Source organism: Dendrobates tinctorius, unplaced genomic scaffold (assembly GCF_039654945.1).
Source record: "Dendrobates tinctorius isolate UK_male_01 unplaced genomic scaffold, ASM3965494v1 ptg000081l, whole genome shotgun sequence".
Taxonomy (NCBI): domain Eukaryota; kingdom Metazoa; phylum Chordata; class Amphibia; order Anura; family Dendrobatidae; genus Dendrobates; species Dendrobates tinctorius.
Genome location: NW_027361749.1, coordinates 7,245,305 through 7,270,023, shown reverse-complemented (window position 1 = coordinate 7,270,023; position 24,719 = coordinate 7,245,305). Strand labels below are relative to the sequence as shown.

Genomic DNA, 24,719 nt, shown 5'->3' with positions numbered 1-24,719 from the left:
GGGATATACAGATAATCAGCCCCTATATATGAGCCCCCTGATTATTATATATGGGGGATGTACAGATAATCAGCCCCTCTAGCTGAGCCCCCTGATTATTACATATGGGGATATATCCTGATAATCAGCCCCTATATCTGAGCCCCCTGATTATTATATATGGGGGTATATCCTGATAATCAGCCCCTGTATCTGAGCCCCCTGATTATTACATATGGGGGTATATCCTGATAATCAGCCCCTCTATCTGAGCCCCCTGATTATTATATATGGGGGTATATCCTGATAATCAGCCCCTATATCTGAGCCCCCTGATTATTATATATGGGGGATATACAGATAATCAGCCCCTATATCCAAGCCCCCTGATTATTACATATGGGGATGTACAGATAATCAGCCCCTCTAGCTGAGCCCCCTGATTATTACATATGGGGGATGTACAGATAATCAGCCCCTATATCTGAGCTCCCTGATTATTATATATGGGGGATATACAGATAATCAGCCCCTCTATCTGAGCCCCCTGATTATTATATATGGGGGATATACAGATAATCAGCCCCTATATCTGAGCCCCCTGATTATTACATATTGGGATGTACAGATAATCAGCCCCTCTATCTGAGCTCCCTGATTATTATATATGGGGGATATACAGATAATCAGCCCCTATATCTGAGCCCCCTGATTATTATATATGGGGGATATACAGATAATCAGCCCCTATATCTGAGCCCCCTGATTATTATATATGGGGATGTACAGATAATCAGCCCCTCTAGCTGAGCCCCCTGATTATTACATATGGGGGATGTACAGATAATCAGCCCCTATATCTGAGCCCCCTGATTATTACATATGGGGGTATATCCTGATAATCAGCCCCTCTATCTGAGCTCCCTGATTATTATATATGGGGGATATACAGATAATCAGCCCCTATATCTGAGCCCCCTGATTATTATATATGGGGGATATACAGATAATCAGCCCCTATATCCAAGCCCCCTGATTATTACATATGGGGATGTACAGATAATCAGCCCCTCTAGCTGAGCCCCCTGATTATTACATATGGGGGATGTACAGATAATCAGCCCCTCTATCTGAGCTCCCTGATTATTATATATGGGGGTATATCCTGGTAATCAGCCCCTATATCTGAGCCCCCTGATTATTATATATGGGGGATATACAGATAATAAGCCCCTATATCTGAGCCCCCTGATTATTATATATGGGGGATATACAGATAATCAGCCCCTATATCTGAGCCCCCTGATTATTATATATGGGGGATGTACAGATAATCAGCCCCTATATCTGAGCCCCCTGATTATTATATATGGGGGATATACAGATAATCAGCCCCTATATCCGAGCCCCCTGATTATTATATATGGGGGTATATCCTGATAATCAGCCCCTCTATCTGAGCCCCCTGATTATTACATATGGGGGATATACAGATAATCAGCCCCTATATCTGAGCCCCCTGATTATTACATATGGGGATATATCCTGATAATCAGCCCCTCTATCTGAGCCCCCTGATGATTATGTATGGGGGCACACCGGCAGCACAGGGGGGTTCCTCGCACGTTACCATGTAGGACACTGATGAGCAGTCCCCTCCTATAGCCGGTAACCCTCATCCTCCTCTTCCTCCTCCTCCTCCCTCCTCCCCGCCGCCGCTGCTGCTGCTATCTGATTCCTCTCCCCTCCCCCTGGGGGTTGGTGCAGCTTGTGTGCAGCACCGCCGTGATCTCCGGCTCCTTCCTCCCGGTGGTGTGGTCCTGCTCGTCCCGCTGTCACCCGATGGGCTTGTCGTCCAGTATCAGTAGCCGGTCCGCCAGCGAGCTCCTCTGAGAGCCGCCCTCCCACTCCGGCAGCATGAGGCCGCTCTTCCGGAGGCTCCTGCGGGTCTCTAACCGATCCATCTTCGCCTTTATCTTCTTCTTCTCGCTGTCCTCGTCCTGCCTGTACTTCGTGTATGTGGCCCCCGGCATAGGTGAGTGTCAGTGCGGCCGGCTGCGGGCAGGGGGCATGGGGACAGCATTGTGCGGGCAGAGGGCCCTGCCACTCCTTTCTGGAGCCGCGGGAATGACATGATGGGTGGCTGCTCCCCTATTAATGACTGGCACTTCATCCATGGACACCTGTTTGTAGATAATGGGCTGCCCATTCCCTGGCACCATAGTGGCAGCTGATGGCACAGGGGACCTCACGTTTATTATGGCTGCACCTTATCATTTCACATTGATGATTGTGCCCTTTGGTTAGTTTTGGGGGCATCAGTGCCGGGGGCATTAGTGCTGGGGGGCACGCTCCGCTCCCATATATTGTCTGTGGGACCCTCGGGTGTAACGCCCGTCTAGGACTACGGTCATATATTACACATGGCGAGGGGGCACGTGTCTATACTGACGGCGCTCAGACAGGGTGGCCCATGTTGTCACTATGGTCATTATTCTAATTGCCATAGTACATGAGTATAGTACATGAGTATTGTGCACCATGTTGCGGTACATTAATTCACGTAACAAGATGAGATGATTGTGGGGTCAGATGATTAGTTGCCCACCTCGTGACCGGAGCCACGGGCTGCAGTCCATACGTAGCAGTATAATGAGTCACCTGATAATCATAAGGCTACTTGTTTGTTTTTTTTGAAGAGTTATTTAGAAGTTTGAGCTACTTTTTTTCTTGCTATTTGGTGCACATATAGATTTCGGGGGGGAAATAAAACCTTCCCCGTCCTGTCGGGGCTTCACTTGTCGTATTTGTTGTAGCTGCTTGTGGAATCATAAGTGGCCACCGTGTGTGCCGCTCGCCATGCCTCTGGGCTGGGATGGCAGCGCCTTATGTTCGGTGTACACTTCTCTCACGGTGACTGTCAGCCACATACATTCAGGAGGCAGATAAGGGACAAGGACCACAGGCCGGTGTGGTCGGCTGCCATGGTATCCCTTCCACCAGAAGGACTGATGGCGGAAATAAAATTGTGGTGACCCTCTGTGTACTATGCAGCTCAGTCATGACCGGCGGATGCCCACCTGCCCGAGGGCACACTTTTGGCCTCTGTGGTGAATGGGTGTCTGTGGCCATGTGATATTATATGCCATATTGCTTAGTGTTTTTAGAAGGATCTCTAAGGCCTCATTCACACACCAGTATTTGTGTGCCAAAACCATGAAGGTCTCCAAAAACAAGACAGGAGTCAATCTTTCACTTATAGTAAGTGTCACCCCTGGCTTTGGCATGCAGGCGCTGATGCAAAATACTGATGTGTGAATGAGGCCTAATCATGAGATTGGACATGTAATTGGGCAGCACCTGACTTTCCGCTTGCCCATGCTGTGATGGGTCTCCTGCATGTTTAGGTTGCTTTTCTATTGATATGATAGAAATTTTTGATATTCTACTGAAATGATTAAACTAATGTGCTAACTGGCTGGATATAGTAGTAAATGGCCTCCAGCAGGACTGTGAGTAATGGGTGAGGGTGGCGTGCTGGTATGGTGGCACCATAGTCGGCGAGGTAGTTTGTTACACCTCATGGAAATGTTGGATGATTATTACTTGAGGGAAAAATGTGTGCTGCCCTGGTCGGGCGTTCAGCCTGGTTCTTTGAGGCAGCTGCGCCTGGTCTGTCTTCACTTTTGCTCCTGGATCCCCTTCCACCTCTTGTGTTTACTATGGTACCCAAAATCACGATGTGACATGAGACCTAATCAGAAGGCGTCATGTGCACAAGCCACAATCGTGACAGCATATGGCTTAGTAACCGCATGAGATGCCGGGATGCTGGTCACAGAAGTGAAGACTACCCTGGCCCGGCTGCCATAGAGGACTGGACCGAATGCAGGACCAGGGCAGCGCAGATCATTTGGTTCAGCTTTAGGTCTCGTTCACACAAAACACATGTCAATGGGTGCGTAAAAAACAGATGACCTAACGCTCACCATGTTCATTCCCATTACAGTTATAAAGATATTGTATTTCACCCATATTAAATTGTTCATGTGAGAGCCAGATGTGCAGAACTGACTCATGGATGGGAAAAATGGAGATACGGATGTTATACGGACTGCAGATGAAAAATTTTCATTTTTTTTTTCCGTCCGTAAAACTGTCAGTTTTGCTTACGCTAGTGTGAATTCAGCCATAATATTACTTTTTCTGAGAGTGATATAGAAATGCGTCCTATGAAAACAAACAGGATAAATATGCGAATATATGACTATTGTTCTAGGTGCCGCTTGACGTCTGTGTGCGGTGGTTGAGTAATTTCATTAGGACTGAAGCCAATGCAAATATCTTTCTGTCAGGAGGTAACTATGTGCCCATTAGTAACCGCTGCGAGGTCACCGACACCGAGACATGGTAGATTCCTGTCAGGTGAGCCCGCTGTAGGATTGTGAAGCTCTGTGAGGAGGGTGCAGTCTGTATTTAGGTCACACGTTTCCTGGTAAATTTCACCTTGCCCTTATGATTTCTCGGACTATACAAACTTTACACTATATGTTCAGAGTTTTTGAAGGTTTTTCTTTTTTTGCAGCAGATGTGCTCCAAAATCTTCTTCAAAAACATGAAAGCTCGTTCTATTCATTTCTTTGGCAAATTCACATTGCTATTTGAGGGGTTTTTTGATTTTCTTTTTCTTGAAGACGTTTTGTAAAATGCCGGGTGGGGGGGGGGGGGGGGGGGGAGTGCATGCCATGTCTTTGAAGCAGATACTGATGAGACCTACTCTAAACTAGCGGTTCATGTCACCTTTTTATTGGACAGTGGTTGAAGTAGGCACTGCCCAAGCAAAAGGTTACAAAAAGAGTGTCCAGAAAAAAAAATTCCAAAACGACTTCAGGGAAAGAAAATTCCTCAAAAAAGTGTTGTTTCCAGAAGCGGTGTGTCTACGTGCCTCCCAAACCTTCCAATTGAACATAACTTTGTAGAGGAGGGCCACCAGCTTGGTGTACATTGTCACCTGGGTGCATTGCGCTTTCTCTAAAATGCAGTGGAGTTATGAAAGGTGACTTGGCACAGAGAACAAGCATTATTTTGGGTATCTAAGGCTATGTGCACACAGAGGTTTCTGGTGTGTTTTGTCTGTCAAAAATAACATGATTTTTCAAGCGTAAACTGCTCCTTCCAGGTGGCGTCTGTCATCAACCGTTTTCGTCAGCATTTTGTTATCATTTTTATATTTTCTGTGGTCAAATTACTCACGTTTTTTAAAAATCCTTGAAGCATTAAATAAAACACTACAGCTTTATGAGGCAAAAAGACTTCCAAAAACTCTTTAAAACATGTCTTTATGGTGTTTTTGTAGCCAGCCTATTGACTTCTATTTCTATTGTAAACGTATGGATCGGCTTCATAGTGGTAAAAGCCTGGAGAATTGACGTCGTCTTTTTTTTTTTTTTAAGTTGTGTTTTTGAAAACCTGAAGTTAATTAAACGTGATCAAAAGCCTGAACCTATGAACAGCAATTTTGTTTCTCAAAAATAAATGGGAAGATACTTCTAACAGGCTATTGATTATGCACATTTTACTAGTCTCCAAACATAGTATTGCCTTTCTTTGGAAAAACCCGAAACCCCCACAAATTAATGAAATTATAGACAAACTTGACCTTCATCATGCTTTTGAATTGAAATTTGCGAATATGCATGATCAATTTGCTAAATATTCTAGGAAATGGTCTAGATGGCTGGAGTTCTCTTAAGTCTTCACCCAAAGTGCACCTGCCTAAGGCCCCTTGTGTTTGGGTCTTTGGAACATATATATTAATATATTATATGCTTAAATACCTACCTTTGCAATAATTCACTGCATAATATGCTTCTGCATTAACTTGTTTCATTTTATGTCTTTATATTTGGACTTTATTGTCCTTTTTCCTTCTTTCCCTTTACATTTTTCCCTCCCCATTTATTGAAACTCAAATAAAACATTTGGAAAACAAAAATAAATGGTAAGGGTGGGTGCACACTGTCAGTAATTGGCAGCGCTTTGGATGCAGCACGTTCGCTTGTTCCAAAGCGCTGCCGGCTTTTGACCGCAGGTGAATCCGCATGTGTTCAATGAACCGTGCACAATCACCGCGTCCAATACACTGTATGGGTGACGTTTATCTTACGGAGACTCGGGTCTCCACAAGATAAATTGACATGCTGCGGTCTTAAAAGACGCGCCGCATGTCTGTGTTCGTGGGTCAACTTCGGGTATCGGTGCACACAGTAGGCATGGGATTTCTTGAAATCCCATCCACTCTGCTGTAACATCTAGATGCTGTGGATGTACGTAGCGTCCAACCAGCAGTGTTTACTGATCGACGGATTGTGGGCATATACCCTAAGAATTTTTCTCGTTTTTTTTTGTTTTTGTTTTTTTTTCTCAGTGCTATATGGTATATATATTTTTTTTTTTTTAATGAAAAGACTCCTCGAAAAAAATCTGTGTGCACCTACCTTCTGATGTATATGGAGTTTGTTTCGGAGGGCTTTTTTTTAACAGATCAGATTCGAAAAAGCTTGATGTGCTCTTCCTATTTTCTATTCGTATGTTCAGTCATCTGAGGAAAAAATAAAAGTGTATGTCACTTCTTTCATGCGTCTCCTGATGAATTCTACACCATACTAGAAAGTGGCAAATGGAAAGGTTGCAAGAAAACCTTCAGGGAAAAACAAAACAAAACACCATTCCAAATTGTTTCAAAAATGCTTCAAAACCAATTGAGGTAATGAAAAAAATCCTCCTAAAACTCCCCTAAGGCCGGGGTCACACTTGCGAGTGTGATGCGAGATACTTGCGCATCAATACCCGGCAGTGCCGCCGGCACTTGGGACCGGAGTGTGCGGCTGCATGTATTTCTGTGCAGCAACACACTCCGGTCCTGAGTGTCGGCGGCAGTGCTGGGTATTGATGCGCAAGTTTCTCGCATCACACTCGCTAGTCTGATCCTGGCCTAAGAGGAACATTTCCATAAGTGATTTCTACTACATGGTAATGGTTGGATGACACACACATAGTGGGCTATGCTGCTGGAGTAAATCGATTCTTCAATAATGATGCTAAAAAGTTTTTTGTTTTTTTTTATATGCACATTGCACACCATACCGGAGTCTTTATCAAGGGAGAAAAACTAAACCCAAATGAGAAAACTAATTTCTCTTAAAACTCCCTAAAAAACCAAGCATTTTCTGAAGTCCGGTCGGTCATGTAATATGGTCCTCTAATGACCAAAGTACTACCAGTATCATCATTTATACTGGACAATTATTGGAAACCAAGAGCGCTCTTTTTTTTTTTTTTGGTCACCAGAAAATCAAATGCTCGTTTGTCGGGTGAGATTTCTAAGCTTGTTTAATGATCCTTGTTCTCGGTGGCACATAGTCTAGTGTGAAATCTGACCTGTGCTGCCGAGAACAATAAAATTCTGTGCACAGAACGATTGTATTAACAATCATTCTGTGCTTATTCAAATGTGGTCGGCCTGTCTAAAGAGACTAATAAATGAGTGTGAAGGAGTTTGCATGTAGCCGATCAGTGGTCATGTAGCAGCCTCAGATCGGCACGTGAAAACCCACCAATGTGCTGGAGTTATAAATGGTGGCTTCTCTGTTCTCTTTTTGTTGTATATTACTTTTTTAGAGCACAGTATTGCAGCAGAGGTACCGGTACTTCCACAAAGAGCTTTTTTCAGTTCGATTTTTAGTTCATATTCCACGCCCACAATCCTCCCATTGCTAGCAATAGTAAGTCTGCGTTGGCGTTTATATGGTTGTTTTTTTTTTCTGCTGCTATTTAAAAAACCGATTTAGGCCCTGTACTGTCGCCATGTGCCTCTTAGGCCTGTTTCACACTTCAGTTTTTTGATGTCATAAAAAAACGGATCCGCCATTTTTTTTTTTTTGGCGGATCCGTCTTTTCCCCATAGACTTGCATTAGCATGCGATTTTAAACGCAGGCGTGCGCATGTCCTGCGTTCCCATAGACTGTAATGCATAATTTTGTGGCATTCCGTGCGCAAGCGTACCCATGTGTTTTTTTGACGCCGTTGGACGGACCCAAAAATGCAACAGGTTGCGTCGGGCGCGCCTAGGCGCACACTGCAAAGAAACGCATGCGCACGAAAACACATACGAGCACGTGCAAACGCTAGACCATGCGCCCGCCATGTTAAACATAGGGGTGCATGCGCATGGGCGCGCACGATGCGTTGTGCTAAAAAACTCTAATGTGAAACCAGCCGTACTGGGGCTGGGAGTGTTGCAAATGTTTCCAAAGTAAGGTTTATAAAAACGAATGTAATAGTGTAGTTATCCTTGAATATTAGTTCAGTGTGCCACCTACACATTCACCAGCCATCTGCAAGCCTTCCATTATCCGGATGATGGGCTGCGCGTGGTGGTGCATGGCTGTAGGTGGCATACATGTGCTGCTTCACATAATCATGGTTTGGGTACGGTATTTGTTTCATTTTGAGAGTGGTGACTGCTTGTATTGTGCAGGACAGGTCTCTGCTTACTCTACTTTTATGTAGTTGTATGTCTAGTTTGTGACTTGGATATTGGGTGCATCCAATGACTGCACTTGTACAGGATGTGGAGTGTGAGCTTCCTGTGTGCTACATAATTGTCTGTGGGATTCTCTAAAAATGTGAGTAATTTGCTCTGTCTCAGCAAGACTTGTGGGTGACTGATGGTTTTTGCTTCCTTTCTCAATGGGAAATGTATGAGTTGCAGGAAGTGCAGCCTCCAACCTCTTTTGGAAATGATGGCTTATTAAAGGAATATTCCTTAGTTTATTACTCATTTATTATTCATTACATAGCATATTAAAGATTGCTTTGTGGGCAATGTGCTCATTGCTATATCTTTTATTTTTTTCATACCTCCCAGGGCTGTTTCTTGTGTGAAGCCGCCCATACTCCTTCTATAAAGTCGGCCGACATTTATTCCTCCTGACCCCACTATGTACATGCATGAGCTCTTCAGATGAATGTGCAAGCATACTCAATGGTGAGAGTGGAATAGGTTCGTGTCAGACACGTCTGACAGCAGCTCTTCTAGCAGGAGAACAAAAGTATGGGACCGTGTAAAGTTCAGCATGCCAAATCTTTTTTTTTTTTAATTTTTTTTATTTTTACCCCCCATAAATTGTCTTTTGGCAGGCTATCATATAATTGTCCGCTATTCCATTCAAGCACCGCTGGTTCATCCAACTTTGCTCTCATGTATATGGGCACTTTGAATGTGCCATAGTTTATGTGCGGTACCTTTCTTCCTATACTATAAAGCGATGAGTGATGGGACCATGGACGCTCCTTGAAGATATAGTTCCAGTTCATTGGGACCAATAGCCTTTTTGTTACAGCGGGCGCTAAGAGCTGCTGTGACACCCTTAAAGAGAGACATGACTTTTAATAGCAACATTAAAAATATCTAAGATCAAAAATAAAATAAAAAGGGGGGAAGGGGGAGGACACAGGTCTAGGTGTTTCAGGCTCACAAGCCCTTAGACTTCCAGGCTTGTGGGCCTGAAGGACGTAGAGCTGTGTCCCCACATGTTGTCCCCCCCTTCCCACCTTTTTATTTTTTATGTTTTTTGATCTTAGATATTTTTAATGCTGCTATTAAGTCATGCTTTGATATTTTTACCTTTTCTGGATGCTGGAATTTCTTTCCTCTTGCTGTTCCTGCTCAGAAGTCGGTCTTGAGTCCATGCACCTCTTCATTTTAAAGAGGTAACATTTTTTTCTGCAGTTGGTGAGCCGATCTCCCTTCCCCCTTCCCCCTCTCACACATGGTAGAAATGATGGTACCCTTAATAATCGAGCCTTTGGGGTTCACATCAAAGAATAACATGGATTTTCTGAAACATTGCTGTTTCAGAAGTTGGCTTTATAAAGGCCTAAGTAGTGCAGGCATATTACAGGGATGCCGTTCCTTTGTGCCTTGTATTATTGCGGTTCAGTGAGTGGCATCACAATGTAATACTATGAGAGCACAGGTATCTCGGTCACATTACTTCCTCCTTATTAATCGCATTTCATTCATTTTTATCACTGTGCACTGAGAAATTCCACATAGTAATGAAGCATTCTCCTGAAACTAGATGCAGCGAGATAGAGATCTGTGTGCTCCCATGGTGACTTAGTCATCTTTAGTTTTCTAAGCTCAGTGAACTTTAGGAGACAATGGATGAGAGATGTATTTATGAGCAATACCGGGAGGTTACTGGCTGATGTCATGGCGTTGGTAAAGCACGGTATTGCTCTTACAGAAGCTGTCCACTTCCTTCCTTCATTTCTACTCTGCATTGAAGAACCTCGCCATGGCTAACGACCAAACTAATTTACGGAGTCATTAGTGAGCAATACTGACCCTTATCTAATTGGAGAACTTCTTTCTCATCTTGGCAATGAACCATGTGGCCGAGGAGGCAATGATCATACAAATATTCTGTTGGAAGCCTAACATTAAAATGTTGTCTTGTGTTAATGTCAGCTATCATTGTTAGTGCACTAAAATGAATTGTTTTTTTTTTTTTTTTCCCTGGAACCAGTATTTTTACCCAGAACTAGAATATGATCATCTAATTACCAAAGTAATACTAGCACCATTACTGTCAGGGGTGATCCATCTGGCTCTTATGGGGCCTTTGGAGAGAGGACCCAATTGGGATGGCCATACACCCTAGATGGCTTTCAGCCCAGCCACATGCTCTGGTTTCCATTATTATTTTTTTTTGTATGAGAAATTAAATATAAAGGGTGCAGGGCTCCCATGCATGGCGGGGACTAACCCACTGTCAGACGTCTCTAGTGGAGGCTTATCTCCTGTGATGCCATAAGGATTGCCCATATAAAAATGTAAAATCTGACCCTTCATTTCCCTGACATCTCAATACTCATTAGATAGTTGGGCAGTCTTGCTGACATCGGTGGGTTTGGCAGTCGAGCTTTAGTTGCCACAGTCCCCATTTTAAAAAGGTAGGGATAGCCTTCTCCATAATGGGCTATAATATTAGACAAATAAGTAGAAATGTACAAAAGAAGTGGATCTTGTACCAGATGTGTTACATATCTGTCACAGATGTGAAGACTTGTGATGGTGTCAAGCAGAACCTGTGAAACATCCAGCAACGAGTTTGACTATATTATTGGTCTCTCTGCTGCTCACCCGGGGATACTTTTCGTTTTATCTGTGTAATTCAGTGGTGGGATCCTTGGTCTGCCAAGGACTATTTGGATATTTATACCATCCTGGGGGAGGGGGGCATACAAATCGCACGCTAAGGGCCCCGTCACATACAGCGAGATTGCTGATTTTGTGACTCATCAGCGATCTCTCCAGCGATACCGCTGTGTGTGACAGGGATCAGCAACCGGCCACCCTGCCGGGTATCGCTGATCGTACAGGATTGTCCTGGGCCGTTTTTTGATCGTTGGTCTCCCACTGCCCAGCACACATCGCTGCGTGTGGCAGCGAGAGACTAGCGATCAGCGACGCTGGTATCCAACGTAAACATCGGGTAACTAAGAGTGGCGCGGCTCTTAGTTACCCGATGTTTACGTTGGATACCAGCATGCACACTGGTATCTAGGGTAAACCGTGGGTATCCAAGAGCCGCGCCACTCTTAGTTACCCGATGTTTACGTTGGATACCAGCTTGCTCGCTGGTCCTGATCGCTGGAGGGGCTGTCTAACGATGTCCCAGCGATCCCATCCATGTCGGATCGTTGGTGGGATCGCTGGGACATCGTTATGTGTAACGGGCCCACAAAGTACGTCCTGACACTGGTATCGGTTTCAGGATGTAATCTTTCATTGCATGCACCTTGGCGTTCACGTGCTCACGGAGCAAGAAGACGTTGAAGGGCCGTCAGAACACAGCTGCTGGTCCAAGCAATGCGGTCCCCAGGAATCTGCCTGGGGGCTGGATAAAAAGTCATCGTGGGCAATAATAGGGCCATGAGTTTGGGGTTCCCCAACCCTGGTGTAATTCAAATACTCCTCTTAGATGCCTTTCATTGGTTTAATAGAAAGCTTTTCAAACACCTCTGTTCCTTCGCCAGGCTCGCTACCACTTCACGTGTTTCTTAGTTCTCTTGTTATGGTAACTGATGGAGAAAGCGTGTATTCAACTTCTCCTATGAGCAAATAAAAGGTGTCCCTTTAACAACAAACCTTCTGCTGTGACACTCGCCTGCTATCTCTATAACAATCAGAATACATTCAGATGAATGGCTGCCCTCAATTGATGGACCAGCACATAGGGCATTGCCATAGCAGAGAATCTATCAAAAAAGTATGCCAAAAGGCCATTTTATTTTTCTATTAGCTATGGGCATATATCCCAAGGATGGGGAATGCTCACAATTAATTTGTGAATGGAGTCCTATACCGATGGGTCTTACTATTTAGTGCTAGGTATACACATGAAGGCTGAGAGTTAACTGTGGCGATATATAGGACATGTCTCACATTCCTGCATTATTAGACTTCTTGTTTTTCACGTTGTCCAGCTGTCATTGTGCCTCTTGGCTTTGGTCTGCCCTATGAAATTGCCACCTCCACGTCTGTCTCATGAGAAAGCTGATACCCTTCATTAGACTATTGTGTGGTTCACAGCTATTCTGTCTTGATGACGTACACCTTCTGTCACTTGGGATCTGTGACATGGCTTGTTTCTGACTTGGCATTTGTATTGCCTTTATAATGTTCTTGGCCATTAATTATTTATTCCCTTCCCGTTGCTTATATAGCACCAATTGTATACTGCCAAAGATTTAACATAATGGGTGCTAAAGGTTTTTTTTTGCCTCCCTAATGGATATGATATTAATAATGTTTCCATGTTGAAAGCAGGGCAGTGTCTGTATCGATTCAGTTGTCATGTTCATTCTGATAGCATTAGAAAATTACCATGATCTTGAGAGCTGATTCAGTGCCCGACACACATCCGTTTGCATATGGGGAGAAAGATGCATATGGAATCTTATATCTACATTTTGGAATAAAATTTATTATCCTGGAAGCTGGAAGTTTTCTTTTTTCCTGTCTACAATCAACTTTCGTTTGGATCCAGATGAGGTTCCGTGCTCCGACTGTGGTTGGTGAGCTGGCTAGAGCTTTTTTTCAGCCCGCTTTTTATGTGTGTTCCTCGGCTCCCCCAAGTCTCCAGAGGTTTGGAAATGCATTTTCTCATTTCTCTCTAGAGTGAATGGCACGCTCTGGTGATTTATTGGTGTTTTTATATTTTCCTTGGGCACTAGTTTGCATTTTTCTTATTACTGGCTTCAGACCATGTATTGTGTGCAAAGTTTCCATAGACCTAATCAGCACTTATTTATTTTTTCTTTAAAAGAGGCTAGACCCACACAGCATGGGATATAACACAGAAAGAAGATGATTTACACAGATCAGATAGAGCATTAAAACCACCAGTGAAGAGAAAAACATTTGTCAAGGGATGGGCTATAATAAGCAACCATAAAAACTTGTGTTGGAAACAGGAAAAATGGGCAGTCGTAATGATCTGAGAAACTGACAAGGACCAAATCATGATTGCTAGAAGACTTTGTCAAAGCATCTTGAAAACATTGAGGTTTGTGGGATATTCCTGATATGAAATGCTTAGTACCTTCCAAAAATGCTCCGAGAGCGAACTGGTGATCGGGTAATGGGCACCAAAGACTCCACAAAGCATGTGCGGGGCTAGGACTAGCCTGTCTTGTCAGATCCCCAGAATTGCTACTGTAGCACAGATTGATGAAAGCGTTATTGCTGGATACAACATTGTATAACAACTTGCTGTGCGTGGGTCTGTGTATATGCAGACCGGTCAGAGTGCCTAAGTTAATCCCTGTTTATCTCCAAAAGCACGTGCAATGGGCACACGAGCTTCACAACTGGGCCATAAAGAAAGGAAAGAGTTGGTTTGGGCTGAAGAGTCACATGTCCAGGTGCATGTGTTTCGCTTGGTAAGAGGTGGCACCAGATTTCAGTATGAGGCTGGGGTCACGCATGCGAGAAACTAGCACGAGTCTCTCGTCTCAATACCCGCCACTGCCGCCAGCACTCGGGAGCGGAGTGTGTGGCTGCATGTATTTCTGTGCAGCCACACACTCCGGTCCTGAGTGCCGGTGGCAGCGCCGGGTATTGAGATGCGAGACTCATGCTAGTTTCTCGCAAGTGTGACCCCGGCCTGAGAGGAAAACAAGCAATGTTCTACTGAGAAATATTTGTCCCTGGCATTCATATGACTGTTACTTTACTAACCACCTGGACTTTGTAGCAAAGTGCACTACTTCATAGCGGTGGTGTTCCCTAATATCCAGGTCGTGTTTCAGCAGGATAATGTTTTGATCGTATCAAAATTGCACATATAAATTTATGGGTTCATGAAACCGTGAACAGCACATGGATGGCATCCCCATAATAATAATAATAAATTTTATTTTTATAGCGCCGACATATTCCGCAGCACTTTACATTTCAGAGGGGATTTGTACAGACAATAGACATTACAGCATAACAATAATCACATACAGTAGATTATAACAATGCAGTCTGTGTACTGTCTATGATTAACATTGCACAGATAGGAGATGCTTTACAATTTATTAAATTTGAGAAAATCACTGCTGACACATTGATCAAACTCAGATGCTAAACACTGATGAAACTCGGATTGTTTTATGCGTACGTGAAAAATCATGGATGTCTGAATGAGGCCTCCCACGTGCTCAATGAAAGCATGTGTTGGAGAAACTACACTGCTCAAAAAAATAAAGGGAACACTTAAACAACATAATGTAATTCCAAGTAAATCACAGTTCTTTGAAATTAACCTGTTCAATTATGAAGCAACACAGATTGTGAATCAATTTCTCCTGCTGTTGTGCAAATGGAACAGACAACAGGTAGAAATGATAGGCTGGCAAGACAACCCCCATAAAGGAGTGGTTCTGCAGGGTGACCACAGACCATTTCTCTGTTCTCATCCTTTTTTGGTGGTTGTTTGGTCACTTTTGCATTTTGTTATTGCGCTCACCCCTAGAGGTACTGTACAGTAAGTAGCATGAGGTGGAGTCTACTTCCCACAGAAGTTGCTCAGGTAGTGCAGCTCATCCAGTATGGCACATCAGTGAAAGCTGTGAAAAGAAGTATACAGTTGTGCTCAAAACTTTACATACCCCAGCAGAATTTTTGCTTTCTCGGCCTTTTTTCAGAGAATATGAATGATAACACCAAAACTTTTTATCCACTCATTGTTAGTGGTTGGTGAGGCCATTTATTGTTGTCAAACTACTGTGTTTTCTCTTTTTAAATCATAATGACAACCCAAAACATCCAAATGACCCTGATCAAAAGTTCACATACCCTGGTGATTTTGGCCTGATAAAATGCACAGAGTTTGACACAAATGGGTTTGAATGACTACTTTAGGTAACATCCTCACCTGTGACAAATGCCAGGAAAATTGTTCGGGATGCAAAGAAAAACCCACAAATAACATCAGCTGAAATACTGGACTCTCTGAAAACTAGCGGTGTGGCTGTATCAAGATGCACAATAAGGAGGCACTTGAAGAAAAATGGCACAGGTCACAGGTGAGGATGTTACCTTTAGTAGCCATTCAAACCCATTTGTGTCAACTTCTGGCATGTTATCAGGCAGAAATCACCAGGGTATGTGAACTTTTGATCGGGATAATTTGAATGTTTTTGGCTGTCATTATGATTTAAAAAGAGAAAAAACAGTAGTTTGACAATAGATGGCTTCACCCAACCACTAACCATGAGTGGAGAAAATGTTTTGGTGTTATCATTCATATTCTCTGAAAAAAGGCAGAGAAAGCAAAAATTTAGCCAGAGTATGTAAACTTTTGAGCACAACTGTAGCGGTGTCTATTAGCACAGTCTCCAGAGCATGGAGCAGATACCAGGAGGCAAGCCAGTATACCAGAAGATGTGGAGGGGCTGTAGGAGGGCAACAACCCAGTAGCAGGACCGCTACCTCTTCTTTTGTGCAAGGAGGAACAGGAGGAACAGTGCCAGAACCCTGCAAAATGACCTCCAGCAGGCCAATAACATCCATGTGTTTGCTCAAACTGTCAAAAACAGACTTCAGGAGGTATTGGAGGCCTGATGTCCACAAGTGGGTGTTGCGCTTACAGCCCAACACCGTGCAGGGCGATTGGCATTTGCTAGAGAACACAAAGATTGGCAGATTCGATATTGGTGCCCTGTGCTCTTCACGGCTGAGAGCAGGTTCACACTAAGCACATGTGACAGACTTGACAGAGTTGCCGTGGAGAACGTTCTGCTGCCGGCAACATCCTCCAGCTTGGCTGGTTTGGGTGGGTCAATAATGGTGTGTGTGGGGAACATTTATTTGGAGGGTCGCATAGCCCTCCATGTGCTAGCCAGAGGTACCTGGACTACCTTAGGTACCAGGATGAGATCTGAGACCATATGCAGGTGGATCAGGCTGTGGGTTCCCTCTAATGCATGACAATGCTGCCTCATGTGGCTGAAGTGTGTCAGCAGTTCCTGCATGATTAAGGTATTGATGCTATGGACTGGCCTGCCCGTTCCCCAGACCTGAATCCAATAGAGAACATCTGGGACATCCATGTCTTGTTCCATCCACCACAATGTACCACACTGTCCAGGACTTGACTGATGCATTAATCCAGGTCTGGGAGGAGATCTTTCAGGAGAACATCCGCCGGCGACTCATCAGGATCATGCCCAGGTGTTGTAGGAAGGTCATTCTGGCACATGGAGGCCACACACACTACTGAGCATCGTTTCCTTGTTTTGAGGCAATTTCCGCTGAAGTTGGATAAGCCTGTAATTTGATTTTCCACTTTGATTTTAAGTATCCAAATCCAGACCACCATGGGATATTAGTTTTGATTTGCATTAATCATTTTTATGTTTAACTGTTCTCAATGCAGTACAATATGTAATGAAAAAAGACTTGCAACTGGGATATTTCATTCAGTGATATCTAGGATGTGGTATTTTAGGGTTCCCTTTTATTTTTTTTGAGGAGCCCTTTTATTTTTTTGAGCAGTGTATTTTGATCAGTGGATTAAACGCATAATAAAGGATCTGATTCCAACATATTGATGCCTGATATCACAGGGCTCCTGGTGCTCATACATCTTTGGATCAGTGCTGTTTTTGATATAGTGTGTGTAGGGAATAAGCTCAGTAAAGATAGGGTCACACGACGGATGGTTTTAATGATTTTGGCTGATCAGTATTCTCATGTACACACTTCCCAGCACATGATGTGGAGTGTATCTGCAAGGGTTAATTTATCTCCTCACACTTGATCTAGCTCTCAACATCTGTGATACACTATAAAGTGAGCATAAATCACACCCCGACCCCGTTCCACCCCATCATGCTGCCACAACTCGTCTTATTTCTGATTATAACATTTTATAAAATTTAATGAAAATGAGTTAAGAAGACACGGGGGGTGATGAGTCGCCGAAATATGCTTCTGTTTGACCATCACAAAAGTCACAAACTTGCTGAAAGGCTTCTTTAGCGCATACAAGGACCAAACTTATTAAAGTTTAAATCTTTAATATATAAAAAGTACAGTGCTTACAAGAAAAGATATAAAAATAAAACAACACCCAAATATTCAAAACCATTATAAAATAAAAAGGGATAAATAACTAATTCTTAACAGTTTCCATCTAAAGTTATTCTTCTGTTTCTTCTTCTGAGAGAAGGATAAATTGAATGTGGTTCACAACTGGCACAGGCCGATCGACATATGTGAACACCGTTTCATTGTGTAACCCTTCCGTTTTTCTGCCTGGTCCTGGGGTTACATTTCCAGGACGTCCTAGATTATAATATTAAAACTGCTGCTCTGTGACTGGACTAATTTAGGGACAAGCAGCTTGCATTTTAAACACTTTGGGTCTCCACTCCCCACTTCCATATTGTAAATATCCAGCCTGTCCACTCTTTGACACTCAGACTCGAGAGGGTGAGATGTCATGACTGACACCGTCAGTAGTCTTCCAGGAGACACCCTATGGTTCTGAGTTCCTGTAGTAAGAGTAAAGAGCAGTTATACTTTGTGTAGAGACAGTCCTGTGAATGGCAGAATGTACCTAATGTTACTTTAGTGATGTTATAATTTCTCTTACAAGTATATACCCATCTGCACATTATAATGTTAGGCCATATTCAAACATGTTTTTCTAGTGCATGAATTTCCCTTAACCATTATAATCTCTGGAACTATTCACATATCCATCCTGAAGTCGGCTGTCAGTCAGTGCAGGGGTGTGGTTACAACCGCCACTCACTATGCACGGAGCGGTAGCTGGCGTCTTGTCGGCCCGCCCCATGACTGAAAGCTTGAGGCTGCCAGGAGGAATAAAGTTCATTTTCTTCTGGCAGAGGGGCTCTCAATGCAGGTGCTGGGCATCTTTAGAACATTGTTAACCTGCATATTAATCACATATCTGCAGGTTAATAATGTGTTTTTTTTTACATGACAGGTTCCCTGTAACTACTGATGAGGCAATGATGGTAAAAACTGAAACACTGATCAAACACTAATGGAAATTGTATGAAAAACACAAGGTATTTTGTTGGCTTCATGTTTGTGATTGACTGCAATGTTTGATCATAGGAAATTACTTATATTCCACAGGCTGTAATATTCACACCCACTAGTTTTATTTGAGAAATGGATTCCTTTCCTCATTGCTTACTGATTGATTGCTTATTTTTTTTCCAAAAGAATTCCTGGAACTACCATAATACTGGAAGAATCAGAGCAGTATTATTTTTATATATTTATCTCTTTATGTATGTTGCGTATATGGTGCCAACATATTCCACAGCGCTGTACAGCTTGTCATTACTCACGGATTTGAATCTAGGACCACATTGCTAACCACTGAGCCACTACAACAGGACTAGTGATCCTATGGATGCAGAAGCAGTTCAGAGGTCTGGTGTTAGAGGACTTCTATTAGTTAGCTGAGAATCACAAACTAGACATCATCTTCTGATTCTTTACTGGTCTCGCGTCAGCTACGTGGAGTGCTTGGATGGATCTTCTGGTTATGCATGTGCCCCGCTTCTCCCGCTCTAAAGTCTATAGTGCTGAATATACAAAGACAGTGAAGTTCAGTTCTGGGCATAGCTATGTTAGTGTCTTAGCGTTAAGCTGGTAAGTGTGTTCAAATAAGGATAAAGGCAGAGGCCTCTGGCGGTGCCACAGCATAAAAAATCTAGCGCCCTCGCTGATTTTTTTTTTTTTTTTTGTCAGAGCGTTACATCTTTCACTGCTCTCTATCAATCTGGGTTATAGCAGTCCAAAAGACAGTAACCGTACGTCAGAAAACTTATGCTTTATTCTGTTTCCATAAGGCCTCTTTCACACTTCAGTTTTTTACAATCAGTCACAATCTGCCAGGTTTTGAAAAAAACGGATCCTCAATTTTCTTTTGAGGATCCGTTTTTTTTCCCCATTGACTTCCATTAATGGCGGATTGTGACGGATTGCTGTCCGTTGCATCCGTTTTTTTTGAGGATCTGCCAAAAGTTGCTGTCCGTCACCATCCTCAAAGATTTCAAAACGGAGCTTGCAACGTTTTTTTCTCTGGCGGATCCTCCAGACACTCATTTAACTCGAAATTGTTTCTGGGTGCCAGACAAAAAAAATTTCTCCCTCTCCCTCTCCCTCTCCCTCTCCCTCTCCCTCTCCCTCTCCCTCTCCCTCTCCCTCTAAATTTCCTCATTTTCAGGATCCGTCTAAAAACGGATCCTGTGCCATCAGTTGAGAACGGATCCGCTTGTCTGACTTTTTGGCGGATTTGAACTGATGCAAAAAACTGAAGTGTGAAAGAGGCCTAAAATGAGTAACAAGAATAGATAGTATGTAAAAAAAATGGGTTCAAGAGAAGAACTAAAAGTCCCATAGGAGAAATAAATGGTTGGCCCCCACCATTTCTTACTCATAACCTAAGTAATAAGTGAGAAGTACATTTATTTCACATAAGAGGCTTATAGTTCTTCTCTTGGACCCCTTTTTTGACATACTATCCTTGTTATTGATTTTATGGATACAAAGCGAAACGTGCGCGTCGGGGCAGAGGGACTGGGCTTTCGTTTACAGTTATTTAGCCACCAGGATCCAGGTAATGTGTCCGTGATCACTAATTCCCCCATGCTTATGGTAGCGTTTATGTGCTAGTTTATAAGAGAGATACAGCGGTTAGTCATGAGTCTTAGTAATCTAAAGACATTATATGTCTATTTAAATGCACAGTAGAATGGACATTTAATAGTGTGCGATGATGCAATTTTTGGTACAATATATTTCAAGGCATTGAGATACCTGATTAATGTTAATCTGTTATAGATTTTTAAATGGTAAATGTGTCACTTTGCTTTAAATTTACTCTATGGCTACTCTATATACTAATCAGAACTCATGGAACTATTTTTGAACATGGCACTTACCAGGTGGCATAAATTATCTTAGACCCATTGTCCCTCTTCTTTTTGTTCCTAAACCTTTCTTACTTTTAACATGTATATGGATGGATTAATAAAGATTTAGATTTATATTTTTATATCATATATGTCTCACTCTCTTTTCTTCAAAAAAAACAAATGGATAGTTTTTTGAAGCATTTGATTTTGGGATACAAAATAAAGCATAAGTGTTTTGACAAAGCTGGAGCTGCCTTTTTTTTGGACTGCTATACTTGCTGTAGATTTGGTATCCCATGCACGTGTTGGACAGGTGAATTTGTTATCCAATTTATCCTGAGGTTTAATGAACACCAGCACCACATCCTCATGCATCACTGGTCCTAATAAGATGCCAATTATTGTCGGGTGAGTACACGGTGGTGATATTAGGGGAACCCTAAGCATAAGCTGAGCCAGAGAACAGCGGTGACCAGTGAAACAGATGGAAAGATAACTGAATAAAGCAAAACTGCAAGGGCACCTGATCATCTTTGCTGTGGTCGTCAGCACTTAGCGATAAAGGCAGAGGGCTCCCTATCTGAATGAACGTACCCAAAAGTCCATCAAGGAAGTCCAAATTAGTATGGTTGCAGTGCACCTACCAGAACTGTTGTTGTGATTACTTGGTGTGCATAGAGTCTATAGATGTACACAATTCATCTTTCTATCTACAGTGGGTGAAATAAGTATTGAACACATCACCAATTTTCTAAGTAAACATATTTCTAAAGGTGATATTGACATGAAATTCGCACCACATATCAGTAACAACCCATCCAAAACGCACAAGCAAAGAAATCTAACCATAGAAGTCCATATATTAAGTTATATGTAATAATGAGAACAGACACAGGGAAAAGGTATTGACCAAACTAACCGAAATGTATTTAATGCTTAGCACAAAAGCCTTCGTTGGTGATGACACCTGAAAGATGCCTACAATGGGGAGAAACTAGTCACATACATTGCTCAGGTGTGATTTTGGGACATTTTTTCCACACAAACTCTCTTCAAATCCTAAATGTTACATGTGCTCCTTGTACGAACTCTGACCTTTAGTTCCTTCCATAATTTTCAATTGGATTCAGGTCCGGTGATTGGCTGGGCCATTATAGCAGCTTTTTCTCTCTCTGAAAGCGATTGAGTTTAGTTGGCTGTGTGTTTGGGATCATTGTCTTGCTGAAATTGCCATCTTCATCTTGGTTCTGGTAGATAGCAGCAGATTTTTATCAAGAATGTCTTCGTACATTTGTTCATTCATCCTTCCCTCAAGCATATGAAGTTTGCCCTTGCCGTATTCTGAACAACAGCTTCACACCATGATGTTCCCACCTCCAAACTTTATTGTTGGATTGATAGTCATGGGCTGATATGCAGTGTCTTTTGTCCTTCAAACATGGTGTGTATTATGGTATCCAAAAGAGTGGTCTGTGACCAGACTGTATTCTCCCAGTATTTCACAGCCTTGTCTAAATGTTGTTGAGCAAACCTTAAAAGCGCTTGAGCATGCTTTTTGTTCAGGAATGGAGTCTTGCGTGGTGAGCGTGCATACAGGCTATGGGGGTTGAGTACTTTTATTTTTATTATGCATTTATATAGCGCCATTTATTCCATGGCACTTTACATGTGAAAAGGGGAAATATAGATAAGTATAATAAACATGTGTAAGACAAGGGACACACAAGTACATAAGGAGAGGGGACCCTGCCCGCGAGGGCTCACAGTCTACAGGGATTGGTGAGGATACAGTAGGAGAGGGTAGAGCAGGTCATGCTGTGGTAGACCGAGGATCATTGCAGGCTGTAGGCTTGTCGGAACAGGTGGGTCTTCAGAGTACTTATTGTTTTCTTTGAAACAATTGTACCTGGTGTTTCCAGGTCTTTCTGTGGTCCATGGCTCTTGGAGAACTCTTCTGCGAATTCTTTTCACTCCTCTGTCTGAAATCTTGCGGGGAGCACCAGATCATGGTCGCTTTATTGAGAGATAGTGTTCTTTTCACTTAGATTATGGCCCCAACAGTGCTCACTGGAACCTTCAGTAGTTTAGAAATTCTTCTGTAACCAATTCTTATGCCCTCAGTATGTTTTGCAACAATAAGGTTGTGAAAGTCTTGAGACAGCTCACTGTTTTTACCTATCATGAGATGTTTCTTGTGTGGCACCTTGGTAATGAAACACCTTTTATATAAGCCATCAGTTGAATCAGAGTATAGAAAGCAATCCTGCCACTTATTAAATTTTACTAAGTACTGACAGATTTCAGCTGAGTCATGACTTTCCATGGCTTTTTGCGCCTCTTTCTTCATGTGTTCAATACATTTTCAGTATGTCATTTCTCATTATTGCACATAAATTAAACCATAGATGTCCATATATTAAGTTATTTGCCTGTGTGGATGGATGGGTTGTTACCAACATCTGGTGAGAATTTCATGTCAATTGCACCTTTTAGAAATATACTTACTTACAAAATTTGGTGACTTGTTCAGTACTTATTTTACCAGGTTTTGCCTCCTTCCTCTTTTTTCTCCTGTTGTTTATTGTTCAAATGACATGGCTGTCGGTAACAACGTTGCTCTCTTCTGACTTCCCCATGCACGTGAGTCCTCCACTCAGCTGAGCGTTCATGTGTTTTCAATAGGATTAGAGGAGAAAGCCAGAGTCTTGCCAGCAGTGTACATTCCTTGAAAGAAACAGATTCCAACCTCCTGGTCCTCCTTTACCTTGACATCCTCAGAGAGTTGTGAGACTTCCATGTTCATCATATGGTCGGCCTGTCCCTCTGAAATAGGTGGTTCGACTGAATTTCATATGAATGTATGAGTGCTTTTAAAATTAAGCATCAGACCGAATGCGTAACTATCTGCTCCATTCAGCCCCTCCTGAGCACAGTATTGTTTCTAGGGGAGAAGCAGAGACGCGTGCCATTTGTTTTAAGTCGGTGAGCGTCCTGGCAGTGATCTATTCAGTGCATGGGCGATAATTTCTGTAGACTAAAATGCCCGTTTCATTCAGTTTTTATGTTCACATTGTGGAACAGCCCTTTACGTTGTCCTCAGTGATTTCCTTAGAATGTAAAATGGCTAAATATAACCTGATGGCCTGCTATCTCATCTGGCAAGCTTTTCCATCTTTTCTATCAGAGGTGTAATAATCCTGCCAAAAATGGACCGTTATAATCGTAAGTAGGATGGTCATGTGCATAGGACTGATTGCAACACGGAGATGGAGATGGTAAGGGTTAATTGTAATGTACATGAAGACTTGCCAGCCACAAAGAATATGACACTGTCATATGATGTCTGTACTATAGAGAGCGTGGAAGTGGCACTTATTGGTTGTGTAGTGCAGGGTCTCTGAACACGTGGTGTCTGCCTCCAATCTGCTTCTCTCTTGTGTAGGACCGCAGTGGCCAGGGCCGATCATAGTGCTTGATGTAGTTCAGATTGACAGCAGTTATCCCGTTCTGTGTGATACGCTGAGGCACGTTCTCCCTAATAATACCACTCCAATGCCTCAGCGCTGTGTCAAGAAATGTGGATGTAGTATCTGCAATACCTGCAACAAAAGAAACGCGTAGTGCATACTTCTGCTGCTGGAAACCCCCCAAATCAGCTGTAATCTGAGGGTGAAGCAAATATTCTATTTCCCTGCGTCGATGATACGTGGGAAACTGAGAACTACATGGTGTGCACCGAAATGAATTGGCTGACGATTTCATGGACGTTCATTTCGATTATCCAGAGGAAGACACACTTTGTAATTACTCTACAGTTTAGGAGAGTGGCTTATTTGAAAGTGCAGCTTTTGAACCAGATAAACCTTTTTTAAGCTGGTCATAGAGATGACGATTTTGCATCATTCCCTTACAATGTTGTGTCTTTGGGGAAAACCTCGCAATGTTTCCGGTTTGAAAATGCAAGGTTCAAGTTGGATTTTCTTTCCAGTTTGACCTCCCCTAAAAATTGTGCCATACAGCTACTTATCTGTCCCAATGGTGAAATTAATGATGCCTATACACATTAGGCACAACTCTCCTGCGACCTAAAGGGATCGGCTCTCAAGAGGTGGCTCATCTTACATGAGAACTAAAATATTGGAACAACTGCTGATTCTTCTCTTATTTGGCATCTCCTGCCAGTGACAGCTTGGCGGGTACGGATCTACACAGA

At 42.8% G+C, this 24,719-nt stretch overlaps 1 protein-coding gene across 2 annotated transcripts in view; it reads left to right on the top strand.

The window, feature by feature from the left end:
• Positions 1–1,640: 1,640 nt before the first annotated feature.
• B4GALT6 (beta-1,4-galactosyltransferase 6) overlaps positions 1,641–24,719 on the top strand; it is a 104,532-nt gene continuing 81,453 nt past the window's right edge. The window contains exon 1 of one of the 2 annotated variants that reach the window (XM_073583710.1): positions 1,641–2,014. In XM_073583710.1, the coding sequence (XP_073439811.1) occupies positions 1,897–2,014 (118 nt within the window). In that variant the 5' untranslated portion in view covers positions 1,641–1,896. Of the gene's footprint in view, positions 2,015–18,621; positions 18,644–24,719 lie in introns of those variants that run through there. The other variant, XM_073583711.1, reaches the window with a different exon arrangement.